This window comes from Hemicordylus capensis, chromosome 1 (genome assembly GCF_027244095.1).
Source record: "Hemicordylus capensis ecotype Gifberg chromosome 1, rHemCap1.1.pri, whole genome shotgun sequence".
Taxonomy (NCBI): Eukaryota; Metazoa; Chordata; class Lepidosauria; order Squamata; family Cordylidae; genus Hemicordylus; species Hemicordylus capensis.
Genome location: NC_069657.1, coordinates 319,501,094 through 319,524,625, shown reverse-complemented (window position 1 = coordinate 319,524,625; position 23,532 = coordinate 319,501,094). Strand labels below are relative to the sequence as shown.

Here is a 23,532-nt window from a genome sequence, read left to right as displayed (position 1 = left end):
ATATTAAATGCAGAAGTAATTTAGAAATGAAGAAAGAAAGAAACCAACCCTATCTATATATGGTTGGCATTTTCACTCCCTCCACAAACGTTGAGTCACACTGCAGTGAAGCAACTCCTAAACCCATGATATATGAAAGGACATAGGACTATAACACCGATACATTATTTATTATTAAATTATCACATTGTGGGGTACATGCCCTAGATTTCACCTACTAATCTTGACATAAATGTTGTTAACATTTTTGCAATTACTTAAAAAAAAAATTATCAAGGACAAAAAGTGACAGTACTTCTACATCTGTCACTTTTTATCCTTGGAAATGTTTTGTAAGTTGCCTTCCAGAAATGGTAGATTTACATAGAGGTTGTAAAAATTCTTCAGTTAAGGTTAATGTATGGGAATGTAATGTTATATGGCTTTCCCCACGAGCATTGCCACTGTGTTTAATATTCACACACATTCTCTACAGGCATAGGATGACGTGTGTGTGTGTGTGTGTGTGTGTCTTTAGCTGGAATGCAACAAATCACAAACACAAATGATTTGTAAATGCAAAGTTTTGCACTCACATAGAACCTGTTCAGCCCACCAGCTTCATAGTCAACAGATGCAAATCATGCCACTTGGTTTTTGCTGTCACCAGTGGCTTTTAAAGTACGCATCCACATTGTTTGCAACATATCTCTTTGCCTGCCAAAACACAATATTTTGATAATGTTTTAATAAATAACTTGTAACAAGACAGTGCAATACAGTTGCATATTATTTGCTTCCCCCAAAGAAAACAGTGAGCCCTTTCTCATGATCGATGAGAAAGGGTGTGAGTGGAGGAAGCCATAAAAAGTTGACCTTCCCCCATAGACTATCCCTGGTCTGGGTCTCGGCGCGGAGATCGCGCACTCTGGTGTGCAGCTGCCTCCTCTAGCAGCGCAGTCGGTCAGGGGCCAAGACACATTGCCCCAGCCCCTGGAATTCCCATAATGCACCCCGTGAGTACACAGTGAATTGTGGGGATTCCCCTATCATTGGCTGGGAGGCTGCTGCTGTGTCAGAGCTGTGCAGTACTGACACAAGATCATTTAGTCTGGGTTAAGGGCACACTGGAGCCCTTAACCCTGACTAAGTGGCGGGCCTCTTTGCTGCGTTTGCCACCACTGGGAGTTGTGAGGCTCCTGGCGGTTATTATGATCCACCAAGACCAGTTTTACAATCTGCCTTAGCCCAGTTTTGTCTGATCATAAGAACAGCCTCAGTCAGTTGAAAGGCATTGGGCATACACAATGCCATCATAAATTTCTATTCTCAAGGACTTGCTTCTTTATTGTATTTATTCTGTTTTCTTGTGCCACTCCTTATTTCCTTCTGCCATAATGCCAAGGGCTAATTCAAACAAGGCTATTGCAAGTACATAATGTCTATAATGAACCTCAGGCACACACATTTACTGCCAGCTTGTGGAGAAAGTTTTATGAATCAGAGTTTATATACATTCATACAAAAATAGGCCTTGCCATGTGATCCATTTTTCACAAAATGGCAGGTGGATTGTATGAACAGAGATTAGGCATGTATCTGTGCAAGTCCTGGTTGACAGTAAATGTTCTGCATGTAGGTTAGGGGAATGTATATGAAATCAAGGGTTATGCCTGTGCTGTACTTGGGTGTGAATGAACCAGCCCTAGAACAGCATGAGGTCATTCAGAATGTTTATGTCCGTCCTTCTCAACTGCACTAAGAAGTATTTCTCTGCTTCTGCCTTTGCTTCAGAAACATGATGGGCAATTTACAGTTATTCAGCTGGTGGGGATGTTGAGAGGAATTGCTGCTGGAATGAGATATTTGGCTGATATGGGATACGTGCACAGAGACTTAGCAGCACGCAATATTCTGGTCAACAGCAATCTTGTTTGCAAAGTGTCAGACTTCGGCCTATCCAGAGTTATAGAAGATGACCCAGAAGCTGTGTATACTACAACAGTAAGTATACTCACAGTGGCTTCACAGCCGTTCAACTAAATTAAACATTCCTGGACAAAATATAAAGTGCTGGTGATTACATATAAATCATCTAAATGGCTTGGCACATTCTCCTTCACAACCCCCACCGCTTATTAATATCTTCTGGAGAGGTCCACCTGCGACTGCCTCCCAGCTTGTCTGGTGGTGATTCAGAGTCGGGCCTTTTCTGTAGCTTCTGGAAGAAAGTCCCTATTGCTGTAAGAGCTTCCCCATTTCTATCAGGTTTTAAAAGGGCACCCAAGACACATTTATTCCTCCAAGCCTTTGACTAGCTGTAAGTAGGTTTTTTACTGTTCTGCTGTTTTAAATTGTTCTACAATTTTTATAATTGTTTTCATTTGGTTTTAACTTTGTTTTTGTAAACCGCCACAAGACCTTGGTATGTGGCAGTATAAAAATGCAATCAATAAATAAAATTAATGCCTGCAACTGCAATTGTAGATTGATTATCTATCTATTACATGTTAATGTAAAATGAATGTTAAGAGTTGGTTAGGGACCTTGGAGGTCTTGTATTCCAACCTTCTGCTGAATGCTGGAAGTTGCTACAGCATCCCTAACAGATACCTGCCCAGCCTCTGTTTGAAAGTCTCCAGCCACACAGAGCCACCACTACGCAGGACAGACTGTCCCACTGCTGAGCACATCATACAGTTAGGAAATCCTTCCTAATGTCTAACTAACCTAAATCAGTGTTCTTGTAATTCCAACCTACTGGATCTATCCTTTCTTCAGGAGCAATAAGGAGCAAATCTGTTCCTCCTCCAAGGTTATAGCCCTTCAAATCTCTGACAATGAGGAGATTCTCACAATCAGCAAAAAGCGGGCTGTGGGAGACTAGCCCTCTTTCTGCTGACCGTCTGCTGCCACGGGAGCCACATGGTTCCTGGCAGCAAACTCTCCTAATTGCCCCACCCCTTAGCCGAGGTTAGCAGAGTGAGCGCTCCGCTAACCCTGTCATTTTGATCATGTAGTGCAATGGTGCGGCTCCACTCCGCAGCAACACACGAGGAGATCCCCAGCAGGAAGCTGAAAGAAGCCTCCCGACCCTGAGGGTCTCTCCAGGATGCCCCACGCACTCACACGGGGCATCCTGGAACTTCCGCGGGCCATGCGGCCTTCGATCCCCCAGCTCCCACTGGCTCCGTGACGGAGCTGGCAGTTGTGTGAGTGCCCGATCCAGCCGCCTGGACTGTCTGAGGATCTTCTGCGGGAAGAGCAGACTAAGCCTGCTCTCCCCACAAACCCTCTAAAGGCGGGTCCCACCAATCGTGAGACTCACCTCGATAACTATTACACTGTTAGTTTTCTGTTGGCATTGACTAGGAAGTAAGTCCCACTGAGCTAAATGGAACTTACTTCTTAGTAAACATTGCCTAGGAATGGGCTGTGAAACATATTTCTGTTAGAGTTCCACAGAGGCCTTAGTTAAAATTAAAGGAATTTGCTCAGGTAGGCTGGTTAGGACTCCAGGGTACAGACTACACCATTTTGGGAACATTAAACAACAACAACAACAAATATTTATATACCGCTTTTCAACAAACATTTCCAAAGCAGTTTACAAACACTTTTCAACAAACATAAATAAATAAAATCCCTGTCCTCAGTATAGGCTAATAATGTAATTGTCTGTGTTGACCAAACTCCAGAATGCTAGCATGTCCTCTGCCTGAAATCATAGTTTTCAGTGAGCAGGAAACCTATTTTATTTATATATGCAGTCTCTGAAGCAGCATAGTCCAGTAAGAGCTGTACTGCATGATTTTGCATATCAGATGGCTTGAGCCTGATGAACAAGCTGGGCAGTGCTGGTGAGTCGGGGTGTGCACGGACCGGTCCGGGGCCATGCAAAAGGGCTCTGGACTGGTCTAGAATTTGGGCGGTTCGGCGGGGGGGGGTTGTCTTTAAGGGCGGGGGGTAGTACTTACGCCCCCCCCACGGCTCTTCCGCTGCCCCCCACCACTGGACTTTTCTAAAGCGTTCCTCCCTGCCGCCCCTGCCCCCATCATTGTCTTCCTTCCAACAAGCCAGAAAAGCTGGCACCACGCATACGCTCATCGCGGCACACGCCCATCACCACCGGCGGCACATGCACCGCATACATCACAGTGACGTATGCGGCACGCGCGCCATCAGCGACAGGCGCACGCGCACCGCGACAGGCGCATGAGTGGCGCCAGGTTTTTCGGCTTGTTGGAAGGAAGACAATGGTGGGGGCAGGGGCGGCAGGGAGGAACTCTGCCGCCCCAAGAACACTTTAGAAAAGTCCAGTGGTGGGGGGCGGGGGAAGAGCGGCGGAGGGGTAAGTACTACCCCCCGCCCTTAAAGACACACTCCCCCCAGTGCCGGACTACGCCTCCGTGGTTCCGTGCACATCTCTACTGGTGAGTTTTGCACAGTTTACAAGAGAAACATAAGGACAATATTCTTCCCAGATAAAGCATTTTTTCGCCTCAGGATTTATTTGAAAAAGTCGTAACTGGCTTATTCACTACTACTTTCATCTGTGGATAATGTTATTATCACTATGTACATTTTAGGAAATTTCTTTTTCCATAGGGTGGAAAAATACCGGTAAGATGGACAGCTCCAGAAGCCATTCAGTATCGCAAGTTTACATCAGCCAGTGATGTATGGAGTTATGGAATAGTTATGTGGGAAGTAATGTCATACGGAGAAAGGCCTTACTGGGACATGTCCAATCAAGATGTAAGTTCCAAAAAACATCCCTATATTTTATATTACACATAACATGCATTCTTCCTCCCCACTGTATGCCCACCCCAATAGCCATTCTGCAGCTTCCAGAAGGGTGCGTGCAAGCTGCTGAAACTGATGGATGCAACTTGCGTTAGTGGGAGCTCAGAATCCACAAGGTGCCACAGCCTGATTTCAAGATATTCCCCACACCATATGCCACCTCCCACTCCTGGAAGTTCCCAAACCTCAGACATAGCTTTTCAGGGAATATGAGACTGCAGTGGGGAGGAGGCTTCAGGAAAATTCCCTTTTCTGAGTATCCTTCCCATCACATTCATGTAGATCGAACCATGCACTTATTTTCCTAATACCCAACATTTACCTAAGGTGAACTAATGATTAAACCAAACCAGCAATACCTTTCCATAAGTATTGTGCATTTTAAAAATGAAAGTTCTTTGTTCCAAAATACAATTTTGTCATAGACTGGCCTCTAAATATTTTTGATAGGTTGGAGTTATTTTGCTGCTTTTCGTATACAGGCAAACCTCGTTACTAGCAGGGGTTCAGTCCCTCGCCTGTTAACACAAGTAATGAAACTGCAAGTAACAAGGCATTATGCCTATGGGGAAAGAAGGGGTTAGATTCCATTGAATAAAAAGGGCAAAAACAGGCCAAAAAAAAAAAAGGTGGAAAACAGGCAAAAAAGCAACTGTACAAGAGAACCTTGTTATTCACGGGGGTTTCGTTCCTCACCTATAGCTGTGAATAAGGATGCATTATTCCTATGCGAAATGGGGGGGAGGGTGTTAGGTTCCAGGATGGAGGAAACATGCTTTAAAAGTACAAAAGGTGGGGGCACAAAATTCTGTACTGTACTGTACCCTGCTCCATGTGGTCAGCATGTGCCCAGGATGTGTCCAGGATAACTCCCCACAAAACCAGGAAAAATGGGGGGTTTCAAGAAATGAGCCACAAAAGGGCTCCAGTGGACAAAATGGCAGCCAGAAGTGACCTCTCCAGTCACTTCCAGGCCTGTAGGAACCACAGATACATGGGTTTTAATCTTTTCATATCCACAGATACTGAAAAAGGGGGTCAACCAGACACCTCACGAATACACGGAACTCAAATAACGAGGTTCTCCTGTACCATGCTCTGTGGGGTCCCAGCAATAGCACTTAGCAATAGCAATAGCACTTACATTTATATACCGCTCTATAGCCGGAGCTCTCTAAGTGGTTTACAATGATTTAGCATATTGCCCCCAACATTCTGGGTACTCATTTTACTGACCTCGGAAGGATGGAAGGCTGAGTCAACCTTGAGCCCCTGGTCAGGATCGAACTTGTAACCTTCTGGTTACAGGGCGGCAGTTTTACCACTGCTCCACCAGGGGCTTACAAAATGGTGAAATGTTGAAATGCTTACAAAATGGTGGCCGGACGTGACTTTGCATTTACTTTCCTCTAGGAAGCACGGATAAATGCGTTTTAACCCTTTAGTATCTGAAGATAATGAAATCGGGTGTCAATTAGACACCCGTGGATACACAAAAACGTGGATGGTGAGTCCACAAATAGAGAGGTTTCCCTGTATGTCATAGTAAAGTGCATAAAAAGACATGCAAAATTCTGCACAAAAGCATAAACTAGCAGGATAGGCTAGGATATAAAAGACTAGGTGATGGTGCACCTTGGGAATCTCCCAGCCCTTCTTCCCTTCGTGCTTCTTAAAAAGTCATTCCTGAAAGTTGTTGCACTTCCTGAAGCAGCATTTCCTACACTGTAACAGGTTTCAGGTGAGAAGAAAATCAGCAAGTGCAGGAGCACTTTGTGCTCACAAATTGAGTACTTTGAATCCCAGATACACAAAATAAAAAAATCTACAAGCCAACGTCCTGATTTCTGCTGCAGTTATGCCAGAAGGCTGTGGTGCTAGCTAGTTGCATTCGGTTCAGGATTAGTGTTGCACTGGTACAAACATGTCTTCTCTTGTGCAAAAAGGTGCACAACTTGTGGCATGTTCATATTTTTGCAATAAACATTTGTGCAAGTGCACCATTCGAAAATCCCAGTGATTTAGCGCAGTGATGCGATCTTTTTGCACAAGCACAGAATCACTCCGAATGTTGGCCACAGATTATTAAAAAATTATAAAAAGATCAAACCGCTTCATTTATAAAAGGACTTAAAACACGTGAATAATAAAAGTTAACTAAACACTTAATAAAATAAAAACAAGATATACTTTTCATCCCGAGCGTTGGATTTGTTATCCGTATAATATCAGAACATTTACACCAGAGTATCTATAAACAGAATATTATAATCCTTCCACTGATGGGGAGGAAGATAACCTTCTCAAAAACAAACAAACAACCAGCACATGAATCCTTGCACTTGGTCTCTCACTTTTTTCCTTACAAAATAGAAGAACATGGGAACATGTAGTCATCTCCACACCCTTGATCTTGGCCCCAGTCTTGTTTACACAGGTATAGAATGAGGGGTTTTTCTCATGACACTCAACTTAGCTCTTACAAGAGCATCTGAGCTCTGTCCTATGTGTGGAACCCCTTGACTATAAATTTCCAAGAGGTTTGTTTGTTGCATAATGTAATCAAATTCACAAGTAAAGGAGATGGTCTTACCTTGAGGGATGTTTTTACTGAGTATCATGGTAAATGACTGTGAGTAGAATTATCCCTCTGGACTAGTTTTCAATTTTGGCACCAAATCAAGAGAGAAAATAGTTTAACCTTGGTTGTAAGTGGCTCTGTGACCTGCATCGCACAAATCATTTTCAGTATTCAAAAGTCACCTTGAAGTGAGTTTTTCTACAGTTTTGGTGTGGTCTTGTGAAAGAATCCCTGTGTACTAAGATCACCGTTTGCTATGAGAACTTCTTTAAATTTCTTTTTTCTATGTCAAAAATCGTTTTGTGAATCAAAATCGTGGCAAACAAAAGCCATCCTAACACATGTATTTCTCATCAGTGGAATAGGTTGAATATGGAACCTTTGCTTCAGAATGTAGCACAGGAAAATAAATGCTCTAGGGAACGCCCCCCCGCCAATAGTTGGTTATTCTTCGCCTACTTTCCTTAAGGAAAGTAAACTTATGAGATCACTCAGCAGTATGTGTGTATATGAGTGTCCCCCATCAAATTTGCAATGCTTGAACCAATATGAACCAAATTGGGTACAGTTGTAGGGACATATAGGGACACCTCAGTGGCAGATTTTATAATGATGTCATCCACCCCCTTTCAAGATGGCAGACTGGTAAACCTTTGAGGCACAAGTGAGCTAACTTGTTCTCCATCTAACCAATTTGGACAAAATTTTGTACAATTGTAGTGAGTGACACATACGGACAATTTAAAGACTTAGTGAGGCTCTCCACATGAGCAGTGCGGAGAGCCTGCAGGGCTTGTGCAGGGAGAGCGGGCTTAGCCTGCTCTCCCCACACACGATCAGACACCTAGCCCTGCTCCATCACGGAGCCAGTAGGGGCTGTGGGGGGAAGTCCCAGGAGGCCCCGAAACCCAGAGGCTTGTTTTAGCCTCCTGGTGGAGGTCTCCTTGCGAGTCACTGCAGCACAAAGCCGCACCATGGCTACTCGCGATCGCCAAAATGAGGTTAGTGGAGCGATCACTCTGATAACCTCATTTAAGGGGAGGGCTACTTTGGTGGGCTAGGCTCCGGAGAACCACCGGGCTCGCCTGTGAGTTTTCACGATGGGTGAAAACTGGGCTGGGCTTCCTTATTTATTTATTATTTATTTATTGTTAAATTTATATACCGCCTTTTTAAAAAAACAAACCCAAGGCTTTAGCCTGGTTTCTCCCCATCGTAAGAATATCCTCAGTTTCTGATGATGCCATCCACCCAAATTCAAGATGGCGGATGCATGAACATTTGAGGCGTAACTGGGCTAATTTATGAACCACCTAACCAATCTGAACCAAATTTGCTAAAATTGTAGTGAGTGATACATAAAGAGGGCTCAAGGGTGTAGTTTTTAATGATGTCATCAACCCCAATTCAAGATGGTGGATGTGTGAATATTTGAGATGCAAGTGTGCAAACTTGTGGATTACCTAACCAGTTTGGACCAAACGGTGCAATTGTAGTGAATGACACAAAGGGACACCTCAAAGGCATAGTTTATGATGATGTCATCCACTCGAGTTCAAGATGGCAGACATGTAAAATTTTGAGGCACAAAAGGGCTAACTTGTGAACCACGTAACCAATTTGAACCAATTTTGCGACAGCTGTAGAGACATGTAGGGACAGCTCAAGGGCATAGTTTGTAATTATGTTATCCACTCCCTTTCAAGATGGCGGACACACATATATTTGAGGTTCACGTGAGCTAACTTGTGAACCACCTAACTGATATGAACCAAATTTGGAATAGTTGTAGGGACACATAGGGACACCTCAACAGTGCTATTTGTGGTGTCGTCATACACCCCAACTCAAGTTGGTGGATGCATGAACGTTTGAGACATAAGTAGGCTAACTTGTGAACTGCCTAACTGATTTGAACCAAATTTATTACAGCTGTAGGGACATGTAGGGACAGCTCAAGGGCATAATTTGTAATGATGTTATCCACCCCATTTCAAGATGGCTCGAGGGCGTAGTTTGTAATGATGTCATACACCCCCTTTCAAGATGGTGGATGCATGAACATTTGAGGCGCAAGTGGACTAACTTGTGCATCGCCTAACCGATTTGAACAAAATTTGCTACTAGTGATAGGGATGGCTCAACAACATAGTTTGTGATTATGTCATCCATCCCAATTCACAATGGCGGACATGTGAATGTTTAAGGCTGAAGTGGGCTAACTTATGAGGATGGCAATTCTCAATTAAGATTGTAGCGAAAGGAATATTGGCAGATTAGTTCTAATCAGAAAAACCTGTTTTGTCTCCTTTGGTCAGGGTCAAGAATCAGCAAGGTAGAAATTATAAATTATTTGATATCGGCATTAGGGCAATGACAATACTGTGATAAAAATGCAGTGGCAAATATCACCAAGCATTGATACTAAACCATAACCTACAATAAAATAGATAACAATATAATATGCAAAGTCAAATGTATTATAGAAGCAACAACATACACTGCAAAGACAAATATCTCACAATCTGCTAAACTGATCATCAGTGTTTTGTGTCGCGGGACTGGAGGTCTTTATTGCCACTACTGGTTTTACTCACCATAGTCTGAGCTTTCAGTATAGATTTGTAGAATGAAGCTATCAAAAGAATGAAGATGTTTGCTGCTTATCTAACTATCCATATGTTGTAGGTTGCATTTCTCTAGGGCCTTTCACATTAAGAAATGCTTTGAACTGTGTCTCAAAGAGTCTGAAGATAGAAATGTATGTTACAGGTACAGGGATACTGCTGAAAATATTCTCCCTCTGGTGACTAGTCTGCCCTGTAACATTTGCAGATATTCACTCCACTTTGACTTCTTCTCCTTGTTAGAGAAACAACAGTCCAACACACAGCATTAAAAAATAGGGTTGATTGCTAAGGGGCAGGTAGGGATTGCTCACTACAGGCAGGCCATTTTGTGTACGTGTGATCTGACCCTTTGTGTGAGAATAACAGTTATGTTTGGGGGGTTTTTGCATAATCCTGTCATTTTATAATACTTTGAAATCAAAATATAGTTACCATGTGAAATTAATTTTGTTGTCAAAATAAGATGTGTAAATAAATACTGAGGATTGATCATGCTGGGGTGTGTGTGTATACACGCACACACACATATATTTAAGATTAAGTGGTCAACATCAGAGTTAGTTCTTTCTTTTAAAAAAATCTACCATATAAAATCTAAATGATGAGTCAGTTTGGCAGAGTGCAAAGTTGTTAATATTTGACAGGTCTCAGTGTCAGAGATTTCATGGACTGTCAAAATATGGGCAAACAAGTCCTTGGGGCAGAGAAAGAAAAATATTTACATTCCCTAGACACCCAGTAGAGTTTCATTCCTTTTGACACCTTCCTTCTGTACTAGATTCAAACATAAAAGGTGTCTGACAGGAATATAAGATGCCTCAAAGGCAAGGCTTACCTATCTTTCAAAAAAGACTAAGGAAAGAACTAAAAGAGGAGGAGGAAAAACTCTTCACAAAATCAATATTTTGATACTTCTTTGATACAAATTTGGTGAAGTTTTGCATTGGTCTTCAGGTATTTCCCAGACCTGTAAACAGCTGAACAGAGCAGATTGTTCCATTTACAGCTGCTGTTTCTTTTGGTGACAAGAAAAAAAATAGACCATTTATTTTTAATTTGCACATAAAGGGGGGAAATGTTCTCTGCTTGGTGAAAGTGAGCGTAAATTATTTTTGTCTGCCATGATGTTGTGTACATGCGATGAGCTGCTGCACTACAAAACAAAACAAAAGACAAACAATTGAACAAAACAAGGCAAAATAATGTAGTCTATGCAATGTATGTTTTTTGTGCTGTTCTGTTCTTAAACTTACATTTAATTCTGAAACTGCTTATAGGTAACCTTACCAGACAGAACAACTATACATGTGTTGGTGTGAAAATTTCCAGCCAGATGGTTGTAGACAGCAAGAAAGCAGCCAACATGTTGCACAAGGCAACACCAGAATTTCCAGCCTACCGGGGCTGCTGTGCACATGAAAACCAGCTCTTGTGGTGTTTGTGGAAAAGTGAAGTTGCACAACTAATTAAAGCCTCACAAGTGCATTTGCACAGTGCTGTTTCCAGTGCAGAGCTGCACAAGTGCCCACACCTTTTTTTAAGTGGTCGCAGTACTGCCATCTTGTGCAACACTCCTGAAGCTAGCTTTCACATGTGCAGCAGCCCTGTGGAGCAGGTTTTTTAAAGAATAAAAATAAATAGCTTTGATAAGCAGAAACAGATTGAAACACGATTTTTGTTCTTCTTAACCTTTAAGAACTGCTAATTTAGGAGAAATATTCAAAACTATCTGGCCCAGGTGCAGAGCATCTGTACCTCTAGTTCTCCCTTTTTTCTCCCCCATGCTCCCCCCACCCCGTTCTCGGCCCTCCCTCGGTTCTTGGCCCCCGTCCCTCATTCTCACTCCCTTCCTTCTCGGCCCCTCATTCTCAGCCCTCCTCTTCCTTCTTCCCCTTTCCTCTCAGCTTTCCCCCAGTTTTGCTCCCCCTCCCCCGTTCTTGGCCCATTTTGGGGCTCTCTGCACAGGTGGACCCAAAGAAGGAGGTTTTGCCGCCCTCTCCCATGCCTGCTTGGCTGTCCTCCTAATGAGTAGGCTGGTTGGAGGCAACGTGCACTCTCCCACCTGCTTGCAGTGGAGGCGGCAGGTTAGAAGTGGTGTGCGCTTCTGCTGGACTGCCCTCTGCCCCGGCCACCACTTACTCTGCCCCCTGCCCACCCACCTGCTCACTATTTTTCTTTCTCCATCCAGCCACCTGGTCAGCTGCTGCCATTGCCTGCCACTTCTTCTCCCCAGCCACCCACCCATTCATCTTTCCCCCCGGATGCCGCTTTCTCTTCTCTCTCCCCCGGGCACCCATTTGCCTGCCTGCCCGTTCTCCTTTTCTTCACCACTATCGCTTTTGTCTCCCACTCCTGGCAGCTTGTTCGCAAACTCTCGCAAGAGCTGCCACGCACGGGATTAGCCACGGGTATACCTTAGAGAATTATAGAGAGAGATAATCCTCAGTATCTTCTTGGAGGAAATTTTGTTCATGCAATCCCAGTAAAAATCTGTTGTGGCAGTTGGTGCTAAATATAATAATATCTAGTCTAACTGACTCAGATTAAAACTACTTGCTTAAAACTAAAACCAGCATCAGCAGAGCACAATAATATTAGCTGCACATTGTATAATTTGAATTCACCAGTGCGTACTGAGTGGTAAATGAAGTGGTGAATGTAGAAGCAGGAGAGAACAGGAAAGAGACTGTTTATTTTAGATATCTGTCTGTGTTGACCTGATTTGATGCTGATGTGGTTTAGCTTGAGGGATCCATGTTAAGATCTCTTTCTCTGCTGAATTTTTTTCTGAATTGTTTTTTAAACTGCTAGTTTTTTAAATCAATTGCACTGCAGCCCTTGATTTGAAAGGGTACAATTTATTTTATGTAAATCTTTTATAAAGAAAGATTCACTGCTTAATACAGCAGTTCTAGATCTTAGTCATATATTGTGAAAAGTGAATCCCAGACCATTTGCTCTTTTCCTGAATAGTTGTTTGGCTCACTTCATCATTATGATCTTAAATCTTTTAAAAAAATATTATTTGCATCACAGTGCTACCACGTTTGCTCAAATGCATTATTGTTGCCATACTCTGTGACTATGCTTTGGCTAATGTTGGGGCAATTAGCTTGAATGGAGTGCAAGTGCATACAGTAATGTTGTATTGTAAGGTATCTAGAAACCTGGCCACAGGTAAATGTGAAATAAGAGTTAGAGTATCCAAAAGGGAGTAGTGGAGTCAAGGCAGATCTCTTTGAAAAATAAGATTTAAGATTATTAAAGAACAGAAGCACACATGGTTGAAGAAGTAGTTGGCTATCTCCTGGTGAACCAGTGACCAAAATTCCGACCACAGGATGCTGGTCCCTAAGTAGAATTTATTTATTTATTTATAAAATCTGTATACCGCCCCAAACTTTCATCTCTGGGTGGTTGAATTGGAATCCATTTAATTCCAATGGATACAAACTTGAGAGTATCCATAGAGAGAGATATGGAAATGATAGACAAAGTGGAAGAGTCACAATCAAATACCTAGCCTAAGTTGTCTGCAACATTGATGGCAAGGTTGTAGTCCTTCTCTGGATAGAAGGAGGTGGATTGGAGGTCCCTTTGGGCTATGGAGGAGATTGCGGGATATGAGCAGTTCAGAGATGCAAGTGTGAAATTCGCACTGACTTGCTTCAGAAGAGCCTCAGCAATGGAAATTGCAGGGAAAGGGCTGAGTCAACAAGGCCTCTGATCCAGTGGAAAGCCTGCATGGACTTACACTACCGGTCTCCCAATGTTAAGCCAGAGCCTGCTGGAACTTAGGGTGCACTGAGGAATTCAAGGGGATCAAGAAGTTGCACATGAACACACAGGTGTTACGCACAAATCACAGAAGATTCTAGCACAAACACAAGCACACTGAACAAAAGAAAGGGCTTCTTTTATAGAGGTATCCTTCCCTCAATGCTGGGATGCATGCCCATCCATAATGGAACCACCTCTAATAGCTCAAAAATAAAAGGGGCCTCTTAAAAGCATCTCTTTGGGATGCTCTGCTGCAATTGGTCAGTAATTCTTCTGCATGACTCGCTAGTGTTGCTTTTGGCTTTTACAATGGTAGACTCAAGATGACCATGACAACTCCCAATAACTTTTACCATGTTCACTCCTGAAACTTGGCATCCGGAATCTCAAATCAAGAAGGCAGATGGCATTCCACATCTGGAAGCCAGGTCCTAGGCACAATGGAGGGTGTTGTGGGGAGAGAAATACAGAGGTACTGGCTGAACCTGCACAGAGCATCTGTGCGGTAGTTTACTTCCTTTTGGGGTTTAGTTGGGATAATTCATTTGGCGGGTCCTCCCTTTGTAGCCGTGCATTGTACCCTGTTCCCCTCTTTCCCTCCCCCCAGCTCTCTCACTCACTCTGTCCCCCCCCCACAACAGCTCACTTTCTCACTCTGTTCCCCCCCCCCGGCTCTCTCACTTGCTGCCATGCACCCGGCTCTCTCACTTGCTGCCACCCCCCCAGCTCTCTCGCTTGCTGCCGCCCCCCTCCCGGCTCTCTCGCTTGCTCTGTCCGCCCCCCCCCGGCTCTCTCTCTCTGTCCGCCCCCCGGCTCTCTCTGTCCACCCCCCCGGCTCTCTCCCTCTTTCTCTGTCCGCCCCCCCGGCTCTCTCACTCTCTCTGTCTGCCCCCCGGCTCTCTCACGCTCTCTGTCCGCCCCCCCCCCCCGGCTCTCTCACTCTCTCTGTCCGCCCCCCCCAGCTCTCTCGCTCGCTCTGTCCACCCCACCGGCTCTCTAACTTTTTTTCCCTTAAAGGCAGCTCTTTGTGCTCACAATTCTCAACATTGTAGGCAATGCTGGTCCACACAGTCCCTTTTTTTGTGTGATAACTGGGAGCATTGGTTCCCTTTTTTTGGCATGGGGGGTCAGGAAGACTGTCTGGGGGTTTGGGGGGCTGCCAGCGGCTGGCCCACACTGTCCCTTTGTGGTTGGTTGGTTGGTTATTGAAGGGGTGACTGGGAGCTGAGGGTTTTTGTTTGTTTGTTTTTTGGTGATGTGGGGTGTGGAAGACTGGCTGGTGTTGGCGGGGGGGCGGAACAATGGCACTGGGTTTTTTCTTTGTGGGCGGGAAGGTCAGCAGTGCGTCCTCACAGTCCCAATGGTTTTTAGCTGCCCCTTACCTCCCAGCAATTTGGGGCTTCATTTGGTTCTCCGTTCTGTCTGTCCCGTCATTTACCCACCAGCCGCCCCCTCTCTATGGTCCGTTTGCTCTGCCTTTCCTTTCCGTTCCTGAGTCTGCTGATTCCCACCTCCTTTGCTGCTGCTCCCTCCCCAGGCAATGGTTCCTCCTTTCCCCTCTGCCTTCCCTCCTTGCTTCTTCTGTCTCCTGAGTCTGCCGATTCCGCCTGCCTCCCTAGCTCGCTGTCGCTCCCTTCAGGCATTTGCACGGTTCTGGACGCCTCCGGACGTAGTCCTCAACTCAGTCGTCCGTAAGTGAATTATATGTACAGATGGTCAGTTACACCAGCCATTGTATGAAAAGCTATAAGTTTGATATCCGGTTTTATTTTGTCAAAGCTCTTGTGCAAAAATTGTCTAAAGCTTCTTTTTTTTCCCTTTCAAAATTAGCACAATTAACTTTGGCCATTAATTATTTCCCATCATTTTGGATTTCTCCGTTATAAAGGAAATGGCTGACATCCACACTAACAAAGCACTAGTGCTGTACTGATGCTTTTCCCTTCCCTCTGAGGCCCACTTTGACTCCAGAAAATATGGTTCAGAGGATTGCACACTCTCAGGGACATATGTTTGGGAGTCACAGTGGGCTTCAGAGAGAAAGGGAGATCGACAAAAATTGCAACTACCCAAGCACTTCGTTCATCTGGATGCCAGCTAATATACTTACAAAACTGCCTACTAATGCACTTCTTGTTTTCTGTTGCAATTTTATCTTTCATTCCCTTTGACTTTGCTGTCTGTTTGACGTGTTCTGCCAGCTTTAACATTCTCATGGTGCTCATGTTTTGGATTTCTAGATCAATTGACGCCAATCAGTCAAACAATTGCTTTACAATTGCCATGGGAGATCAACCAAGTGTTTCATATATGCTTTTCTTCAGTCTCTTAATTCCTGTAGTCATTCTCTGTAGCATTGGCATTTTATTATGAACTGCCTGAGGTTCGTTTTCATTGCTGATATATTTGATGTAAGCAGTAGGTGTGTTGATTGTTGTGAAATTATATTTATTTAGAATGTGTGTACCCTGTCTCTGTCACAACAGTTTGAAGGTCACAAACATTTTCAAAGGCTACTAACAATAAAATAAATGTTTTATTTTAAATAAAGTAAATACCATTTCTTTATACCTTCTGCCATATACTCTATACAACCCCAACACGACCCAAACATCAAAAATGAAAAGGTTTTAAGACTTCCAAAGCAAGCCATCAGATCTCCAGGAACACCTTGTAGATCATTCACATTTAATCACAGTCATGACAGTAGAGGTATAGAGTAAGAGAGAGAAACTTGCATCCACTGAAATGCACATGGCTCAAAAATGAACGCATTTGATGCAACATGAATAATGTTTAAGCAAGATAATGGATTGCAGAGGGATGCACTGCACTTGTTTTACTTGTAATGTCTTTTAATGAGTGTGTTGAACCCTCTCTGTTTGAGGAATGGATAAAATTTTGCCTTAAAGTATTAATATGGTTGCTGTTTTTGTATATGAGGTTAGATCATGTTATACTTTTCTGCTGCATTTTCGTGTGTGTGTGTGTGTAGGTAGGTAGGTATTATGTTTGCAAAAACCCTAGATAGTCACCGGCTTTACGTATCATACCAACCAGCTTTATTTCCTAAGGCTTATCCCAGAAGAAACCACGGATGTTAGTTTGACTGCAAAGAAGAGAATACGGTGCTATCCTTCAAGAGAAAGCACCCTTCCTTAGCAATTCTAATGCAGTTATGTCAATCAATGTCAGTATATTTGAAATCCCCACCCCACCCTCAAACAACGTTTTAACAGTTCCTACAACACATGTTTTTTTTTTAATCTGCACATTGCTTTCTGGTGTGCTTTCTTATCCTGCCCTAGGGGCTTATAGCAGTTTCCTATGATTTTTTCCCCCATCCCTGTTTCTATCTTTTACTTAAATCCCAAATGGGCTCTGCTGAGGAAGTCAAACAGTGGGTGTAACTCTTCCTACAGACATTAAGTCCCCTTGTACCATATCACAACACACCACCTTTTCTTGTTAATTCTGTACTTTCCTTCTGCTGATTCATTCAGATATCACCCATCCAGGCTGTGCTCACTTCTGTCTTTTTGCATTCAGGACTAGTTTGGTATGTAGTATAATGGAGACTATTTTGAGAAAGTGTTTTTACACACGCACACACACTTTTTTGTGCACTAGTTTTCCGATAATTTTCTTCAAGAGTTCTTGCATAGCATGCATGAATGCTTATACCTCTGTTCATTTAAAAAGTGTTTGTTTCTCAGCAAAGAGGAAAATAAAGGAAAAAGCCTTTGGGGCAAGTACTATTGCTTTCAAAGAGCATCTCCATGTATCAATTTATCAGCTGCACCCTTGGTGAATTTAATTGCTGTTCCCTGCTGTTGATTTGACTAGGTAATGCAACCATGTTCTCAGCATACACCACAGAATAATCTGTTTAATAAGCATGGAAAATAAAAACAAGTTTATTATACAGCAACATGAGTGTGCATGTCAAAACATCAGGCTCCGTTTGAAAGATACATTTCATAAAGCTTTGATTGCTTAATTTGGCTGCCTGTTTCTTCATGGGCTGTAAAAAAGAAATAATTAAATGTTGTTTTGGTTATTAGGTTATAAAAGCCATCGAAGAAGGGTATCGCTTGCCAGCACCCATGGACTGCCCAGCAGGCCTTCACCAGCTGATGCTAGACTGCTGGCAGAAAGAGCGTGCAGAAAGGCCAAAGTTTGAACAGATCGTGGGCATTCTGGACAAAATGATTCGGAACCCAAACAGCTTGAAAACTCCTTTGGGAACCTGCAGCAGGTAACATTAAGGATTATATTTCTGTGTCTGGGGCCAGATTTTTAGGCTGTGTTTTGTTTTTAATTCAATACAGCTGCTGATAGGGTACATACATGAGGTATGAACAAATAGCACATGTTTATGCTGTCTCCACAAGGGCAAATCAGAAAATCAGACCATAATCCTAAAGGGAACTGACAAGTGAAGAAGAGGGAAGACAGAAAGTAACATTCCATTTCCCCCCCCCCTTTTCCCCCTTAGAAGATTCAACTTATACATAAGTTAGACCTGCTTATTTAGTTTGCTGTGTAATCATTTTCTTTGTGTGTTCATCATATTTGTATTCATCATCATATTTGTGTTTGTCATATTTCTTAGCCCAGTATACAGGTGGGCCTAATTATCTGCAGGGGTCCCATTCCTACAGATTACCACGGGTAACGAACCCGCGGATAATGAGTAATTGAGTCCATGGGAACGCAGGGGTTGGATTCCCAGGCTTTTTTAAAAAACAACACCACCCAAACACCAAACATGTATTGCATAAAAGTGTTTTCTTCTTGATAAAATATGCTCAGAGAGAAATGGCCAAGTGAGGGGTGAGGGATGCCACCATAGGCAAGCACTGCTCCTCCGCTTCATATATGTTTCTTGGATAAATTATGGAGTGGGACTTTCCAGAAGGTGAGCTGAACTGGTTGCCTCTTGCCAAATCATTTCACTGTTTTACCTTATATTTATTTTTACTTAAGGTACAAATATGTTAATCGCTTGAGTTTATAATACTAATAATTCCAACATAGCACTATTGAAATAAGTGGAACTACTCTGGAGTAAATGTTTTGTGTGTATCAGATATGATCCACAAATGTCTTGGGCCCTTGAAGGGGGGAGCCCACTGGTTGGGGTGGCAGCTCAGTCTTCCCCTCGTGCCCCCTCAACTACCTTGGAAGGAAAGGGCCCATCTTCATTACTTGTTCTAGGGCCCATTCCAATCTTCATATGCACACCACTCTTATACTGGTGTACTTGAAAGTAAATCCTGCTATTTTCAATGGAGGTTTCTTACAACTTTTAAATTGCTTCTAGAAGGAGAATTTTCTTGGTGTGCCTGGCATCCAAAAGTCATTTAGAGTCTGTGATCTTTCTCATGTTGATCCCTGCTAGTCTTAATGGACTAGCAAGAACAGTACAGATTGTGTCGGTGTTTGCTTTCCTTTAACCCCAATTAGAGATCTCTTTTCTTCTTTTATCTATCAGGCAGTGTAAATGCTCTCCAAAGTTTCATTTTCCCCAAAATAATAATTACTTTTGAATTTCCTCCCAACTCAGACCAATCAGCCCTCTTCTGGACCAGAACACCCCCGACTTTACTACATTTTGCTCCGTAGGAGAATGGTTACAAGCCATCAAGATGGAAAGATATAAGGATAATTTTTCAGCTGCAGGTTACAATAATCTTGAGACGGTAGCCAGGATGACTATTGAGTAAGTTGATTGCATGCCTGTGATTTAAAACTGAGTGTAATACTTTACATCCTAATTTTACAAAGGTGTGGGGCCTCAGTGCACACAGTGCCTTTATAGCTTCAGATGCAAGTCTAGGAAGTAAAGCGCATCAGTCATGTGATGCAACCATAAGCTGTCATCCTGTAGTCATAATGGTAACCATAATAGTAAACACCCCACCCCACCCCCGCCAAGGTCCCACTACAACTCCAGTTTGGAATTCTATATAAAATTCAACCTAAGATAACATGCTCTGGAAAAGATATGTGAGTCCTGGAAGTCCCATTGATATTAATCGGACAAGTTACAGGACCTGTTAACTTTAATAGGACTTTCATTGAGTAATTTAGTCAGGATGTCAGCCAATGACTTGGTTGTTTTGCTTTGCTTTTCAAATTGCATCATGTGAAAATTAAATACCATATTCCTTTCTCCCCCCTCCCCCCCCCCCACCAGCGATATTATGAGCTTAGGGATAACATTGGTCGGCCATCAAAAGAAAATCATGAGCAGCATTCAGACTATGAGAGCACAAATGTTACATTTGCATGGCACTGGCATCCAAGTGTGATAGACATTTCTCCCTTTTGAGGGAGGCAACAGACTGAGAGAACAGAGCTGGCCTTCAGTCTACATGAAGTGCTGCTAGAAGAGACATGATTTCCTGGGCCCTTCGTGCAGACAACAGAAGGCCCACCAGAAGCACCTACAGACTTGAACTCCTAAGTGCCACCAGAAAGTTACTTAACAAGGGAACCCGGATCCACCGATGGCGGCAACGAAAGCAGTGACAATAAACAAAGTACTACCTGAAACACCTACGAACACCTTGAACTCTCTAACCTCCTTTTTATCTAATGGACTTTTTAAAGTGTACATAAGGGATTTTAAAAAAAGAAAGAATATATTTGTCAGATACAAATCATGATATTATTGTTAAAGTCAACAAAATATTTTCCCTAAACCTTTGATTTCAGACTCCTCTTTTTTCTTTTTGAAGGAAATCAGTTGTAATTCTTCTTCATATAGACCTTCATTTAGTGTATCTTTGGACCTTCTTAGTGCTTAAACATATGACACATTATTACACTGGGGACCTTGGAAAGAATGTACAAATTTCTAGTGTCACAAGAAGTGTAACAGAGAAATGTGTGTCAGGCTGGCCGCTGGGTGGAGTACGACGGGATCAGGATTGGGTTTTCGTTATGACGTTTTCTTCTGTCTGTTAATTCCATGCCACGCTGAGGTGGTTTGCTAATTGGCAGGAAATCAGGAAAAAAGAGATGTTGCCAAGAGTTCTGATATTTTTAAAAATAATTTTGTATGACTAATCACATGCTCTCTTTAAACAGGAAATGAATAAAATGGAGAATCTAGCAATAATGTTCCCCTGAAAAGGCCTAGGCACTTTTAAAGAAATTGTTTGAGAGTTAACTTTAGCGGGTTGCCTGGATTAAATGGAATCTGCAACTTTAAAGAAATTGAGACACCTTTCACTGAATGATTGATTGTAGGAGTCTCAAAAGACAGGTGCAGTACTATAGTGTTGCCTAGCCTTTTAACTAGAGCACATTGGTTTTGATTTTTCCCCCTTCCATATTCCACGTTAAAAGGTCTAGGAGAAATAACTGGCATATGATTAATATGAGATTAAGTTGAATGTATTCCCTCCCGCAAAAATAAAGATTTGGGGGTGCAATCCAGAGAAACTATCTGCACCCACTGAAGTTAATGGGAACTTAGCATTAGACTTTGTATTTAAATAACACTGGCTGACATCTTGACTAAAGTGAGGCTGCAGCAGGAGCTGTCCTTGCAGTGGGAGGCTTCCCCCACTCCTGGAGCACAGGGAGAGGGGTTTGCTGATCATCCCTGCCTTTGGAAGTGCTCTGTGCCTTCTGAAAATAAGAGGGCTGCACAAAACATTTGCTAAGAAGAGCCCCTGGTGGTGCAGTGGTAAAACTGCTGCCCTGTAACCAGAAGGTTACAAGTTCGATCCTGACCAGGGGCTCAAGGTTGACTCAGCCTTCCATCCTTCTGAGGTCGGTAAAATGAGTACCCAGAATGTTGGGGGCAATATGCTAAATCATTGGAAACCGCTTAGAGAGCTTCGGCTATAGAGCGGTATATAAATGTAAGTGCTATTGCTATTGCTATTGCTATTGCTAAGGCAAGCAAGATCAGTGAAAATTGTTCCTTCTGCATCTGCACACTCTGGTAGTGAGGAAGCTCTCTGCAGCATGGACGTATCTTCCTGCACTGTCCACACTATGTTCGGATTTTAGCCAATGATTTCAATAGAGAGATATCCTGTTACTGCTCATTTGTGTGGTGGACAAGCAGACCAGCATGCAGATTATCTTACATATGACTTCCCTTTCACCATATAGATCACCTCATGTATGAATGAAGCACTCCTCCATGCCAAAGCCCAATTGGGCATCCACCTGATTCACACCGTTCTCCATCGCCTTTCTGAGAATTGCATTCATTGTGGGCATCCCTCTGCGCCCACTTCATATGTGAGATCCTTTGCATGAAGATGCTCCCCCACCACCTGAATGAGAGCACTGCTGTCAGTAATGGCAGTGAATTCAAGTGATTCCAGGTGTAATCTTTCTTTCGATTATACTCTTGGAACCATTGTGATGCACAGTTCAGACAGAGAAAGGTAGGCACATTTATGCCTCTTTGAAATCAAGAGTGTATTGGTGTTATGAAATCCTGGTGATTTCAATGTACCAAAATGTACCTCACTTTCTCTGGATTGCACACTTGCACCTCTTTGAATTCAGTTTGATTCAATAGCTGATTTGTGTAATGAAGTCCTAGTGATTTCAGTGGGAGAAAGCACGCCTAACCTTCTTTGGATTGCACTTCTCCTATGTAAGCTCGCATAAAATGTATGAGAGGTGAACAGGAATCCAGTGGGGCTTGCACGGGAGACATTCCTATCAGATGGTGCCTTTGGATTTTATATGAGAGCTCTAGAGTGTAAGGCAAGCGGCAGTTCAAAATTTTCCAGGTTTTTTACAAGCTGCTCTAGACACACAAAGTTATTCAACTTCTGACTGAAAGATAGCTGTTGAATGAGGTAACTCTTTTTTTAAGCATTTTTAATTTAATATATATATGCGTACTTGAGTTGAGTGAAATGTAGAACTACCATAAGCAATAACAAAGTGTGTTGCAGGAATATATACAAAACAGGTGATGAATGCTATCAACAATATCATGAAAATCGTGAGCTACCCCAGCAGTGAATAGCTGTACTTCCAAAGAGAACTGGGCTGCTCCTTTCGGTTTTCATAGAGAAAGATCCCAGGGATCAGTCATATAAATTAAGACTTGTTTGTTAATGTGGGCATCCACACAAAAGAAACAACGACCCTGTAAATGTTCCTTTGTAAAACTTGTACATTTTATTTATACTGTCTTGTTTTGTACACACATTTCTGTGCAGTGAGCTCTGAATACATTGAAAATGCACTATATTTTTCTATTTTACTTACAGAGCATCACAAAAATAACATGTTTCTCAGTGCAACATAATGTGTTTTCCCACATTTAGGACCAAAGATAGCTACAGAGAACTCGAATAGATCATTTGACCTCCCTCTTCCCCATTCCTTATCCCCCCTCCCCCTTTTAGATCACTGTACAGTTATATTTTATTTATTTGTTTTGTTAGGAAAAGATCACTTTGGTTATACTAATTTTTTTCTTCTTTCCCCCTTTGTTAAAGAAAAATCTGTAAAAACAAACAGACAAAAATATTTGAATTAACATAATCCCATTACATAGACACTTCCATTTGTAATCTTTGTAATAGACTGTAAATATATTTTTGGAAATATAAGAGTGTGCATAAGGGTTATTTTTCACTGTCCATTTATAGCAGTTGCAACACTTTATGTTCATCTGATGGGAAGCATAATTCTCCCAGGAACCTTGGAAACACAAAAAGTGTAGGTGATTAACATATTGATTTCATATTAAATGGTTAA

General features: G+C 42.6%; 1 protein-coding gene across 11 annotated transcripts in view; it reads left to right on the top strand.

The window, feature by feature from the left end:
- Positions 1-23,384, top strand: part of EPHA7 (EPH receptor A7) — a 222,413-nt gene extending 199,029 nt beyond the window's left edge. For all 11 annotated transcript variants that reach the window (XM_053287499.1, XM_053287498.1, XM_053287508.1 and 8 more), the window contains 5 exons: positions 1,774-1,983; positions 4,588-4,737; positions 17,844-18,037; positions 19,349-19,504; positions 19,982-23,384. In XM_053287499.1, coding sequence (XP_053143474.1) covers positions 1,774-1,983; positions 4,588-4,737; positions 17,844-18,037; positions 19,349-19,504; positions 19,982-20,096 — 825 coding nt within the window. In that variant the 3' untranslated portion in view covers positions 20,097-23,384. The remainder of the gene's footprint in view (positions 1-1,773; positions 1,984-4,587; positions 4,738-17,843; positions 18,038-19,348; positions 19,505-19,981) is intronic.
- Positions 23,385-23,532: the final 148 nt, after the last annotated feature.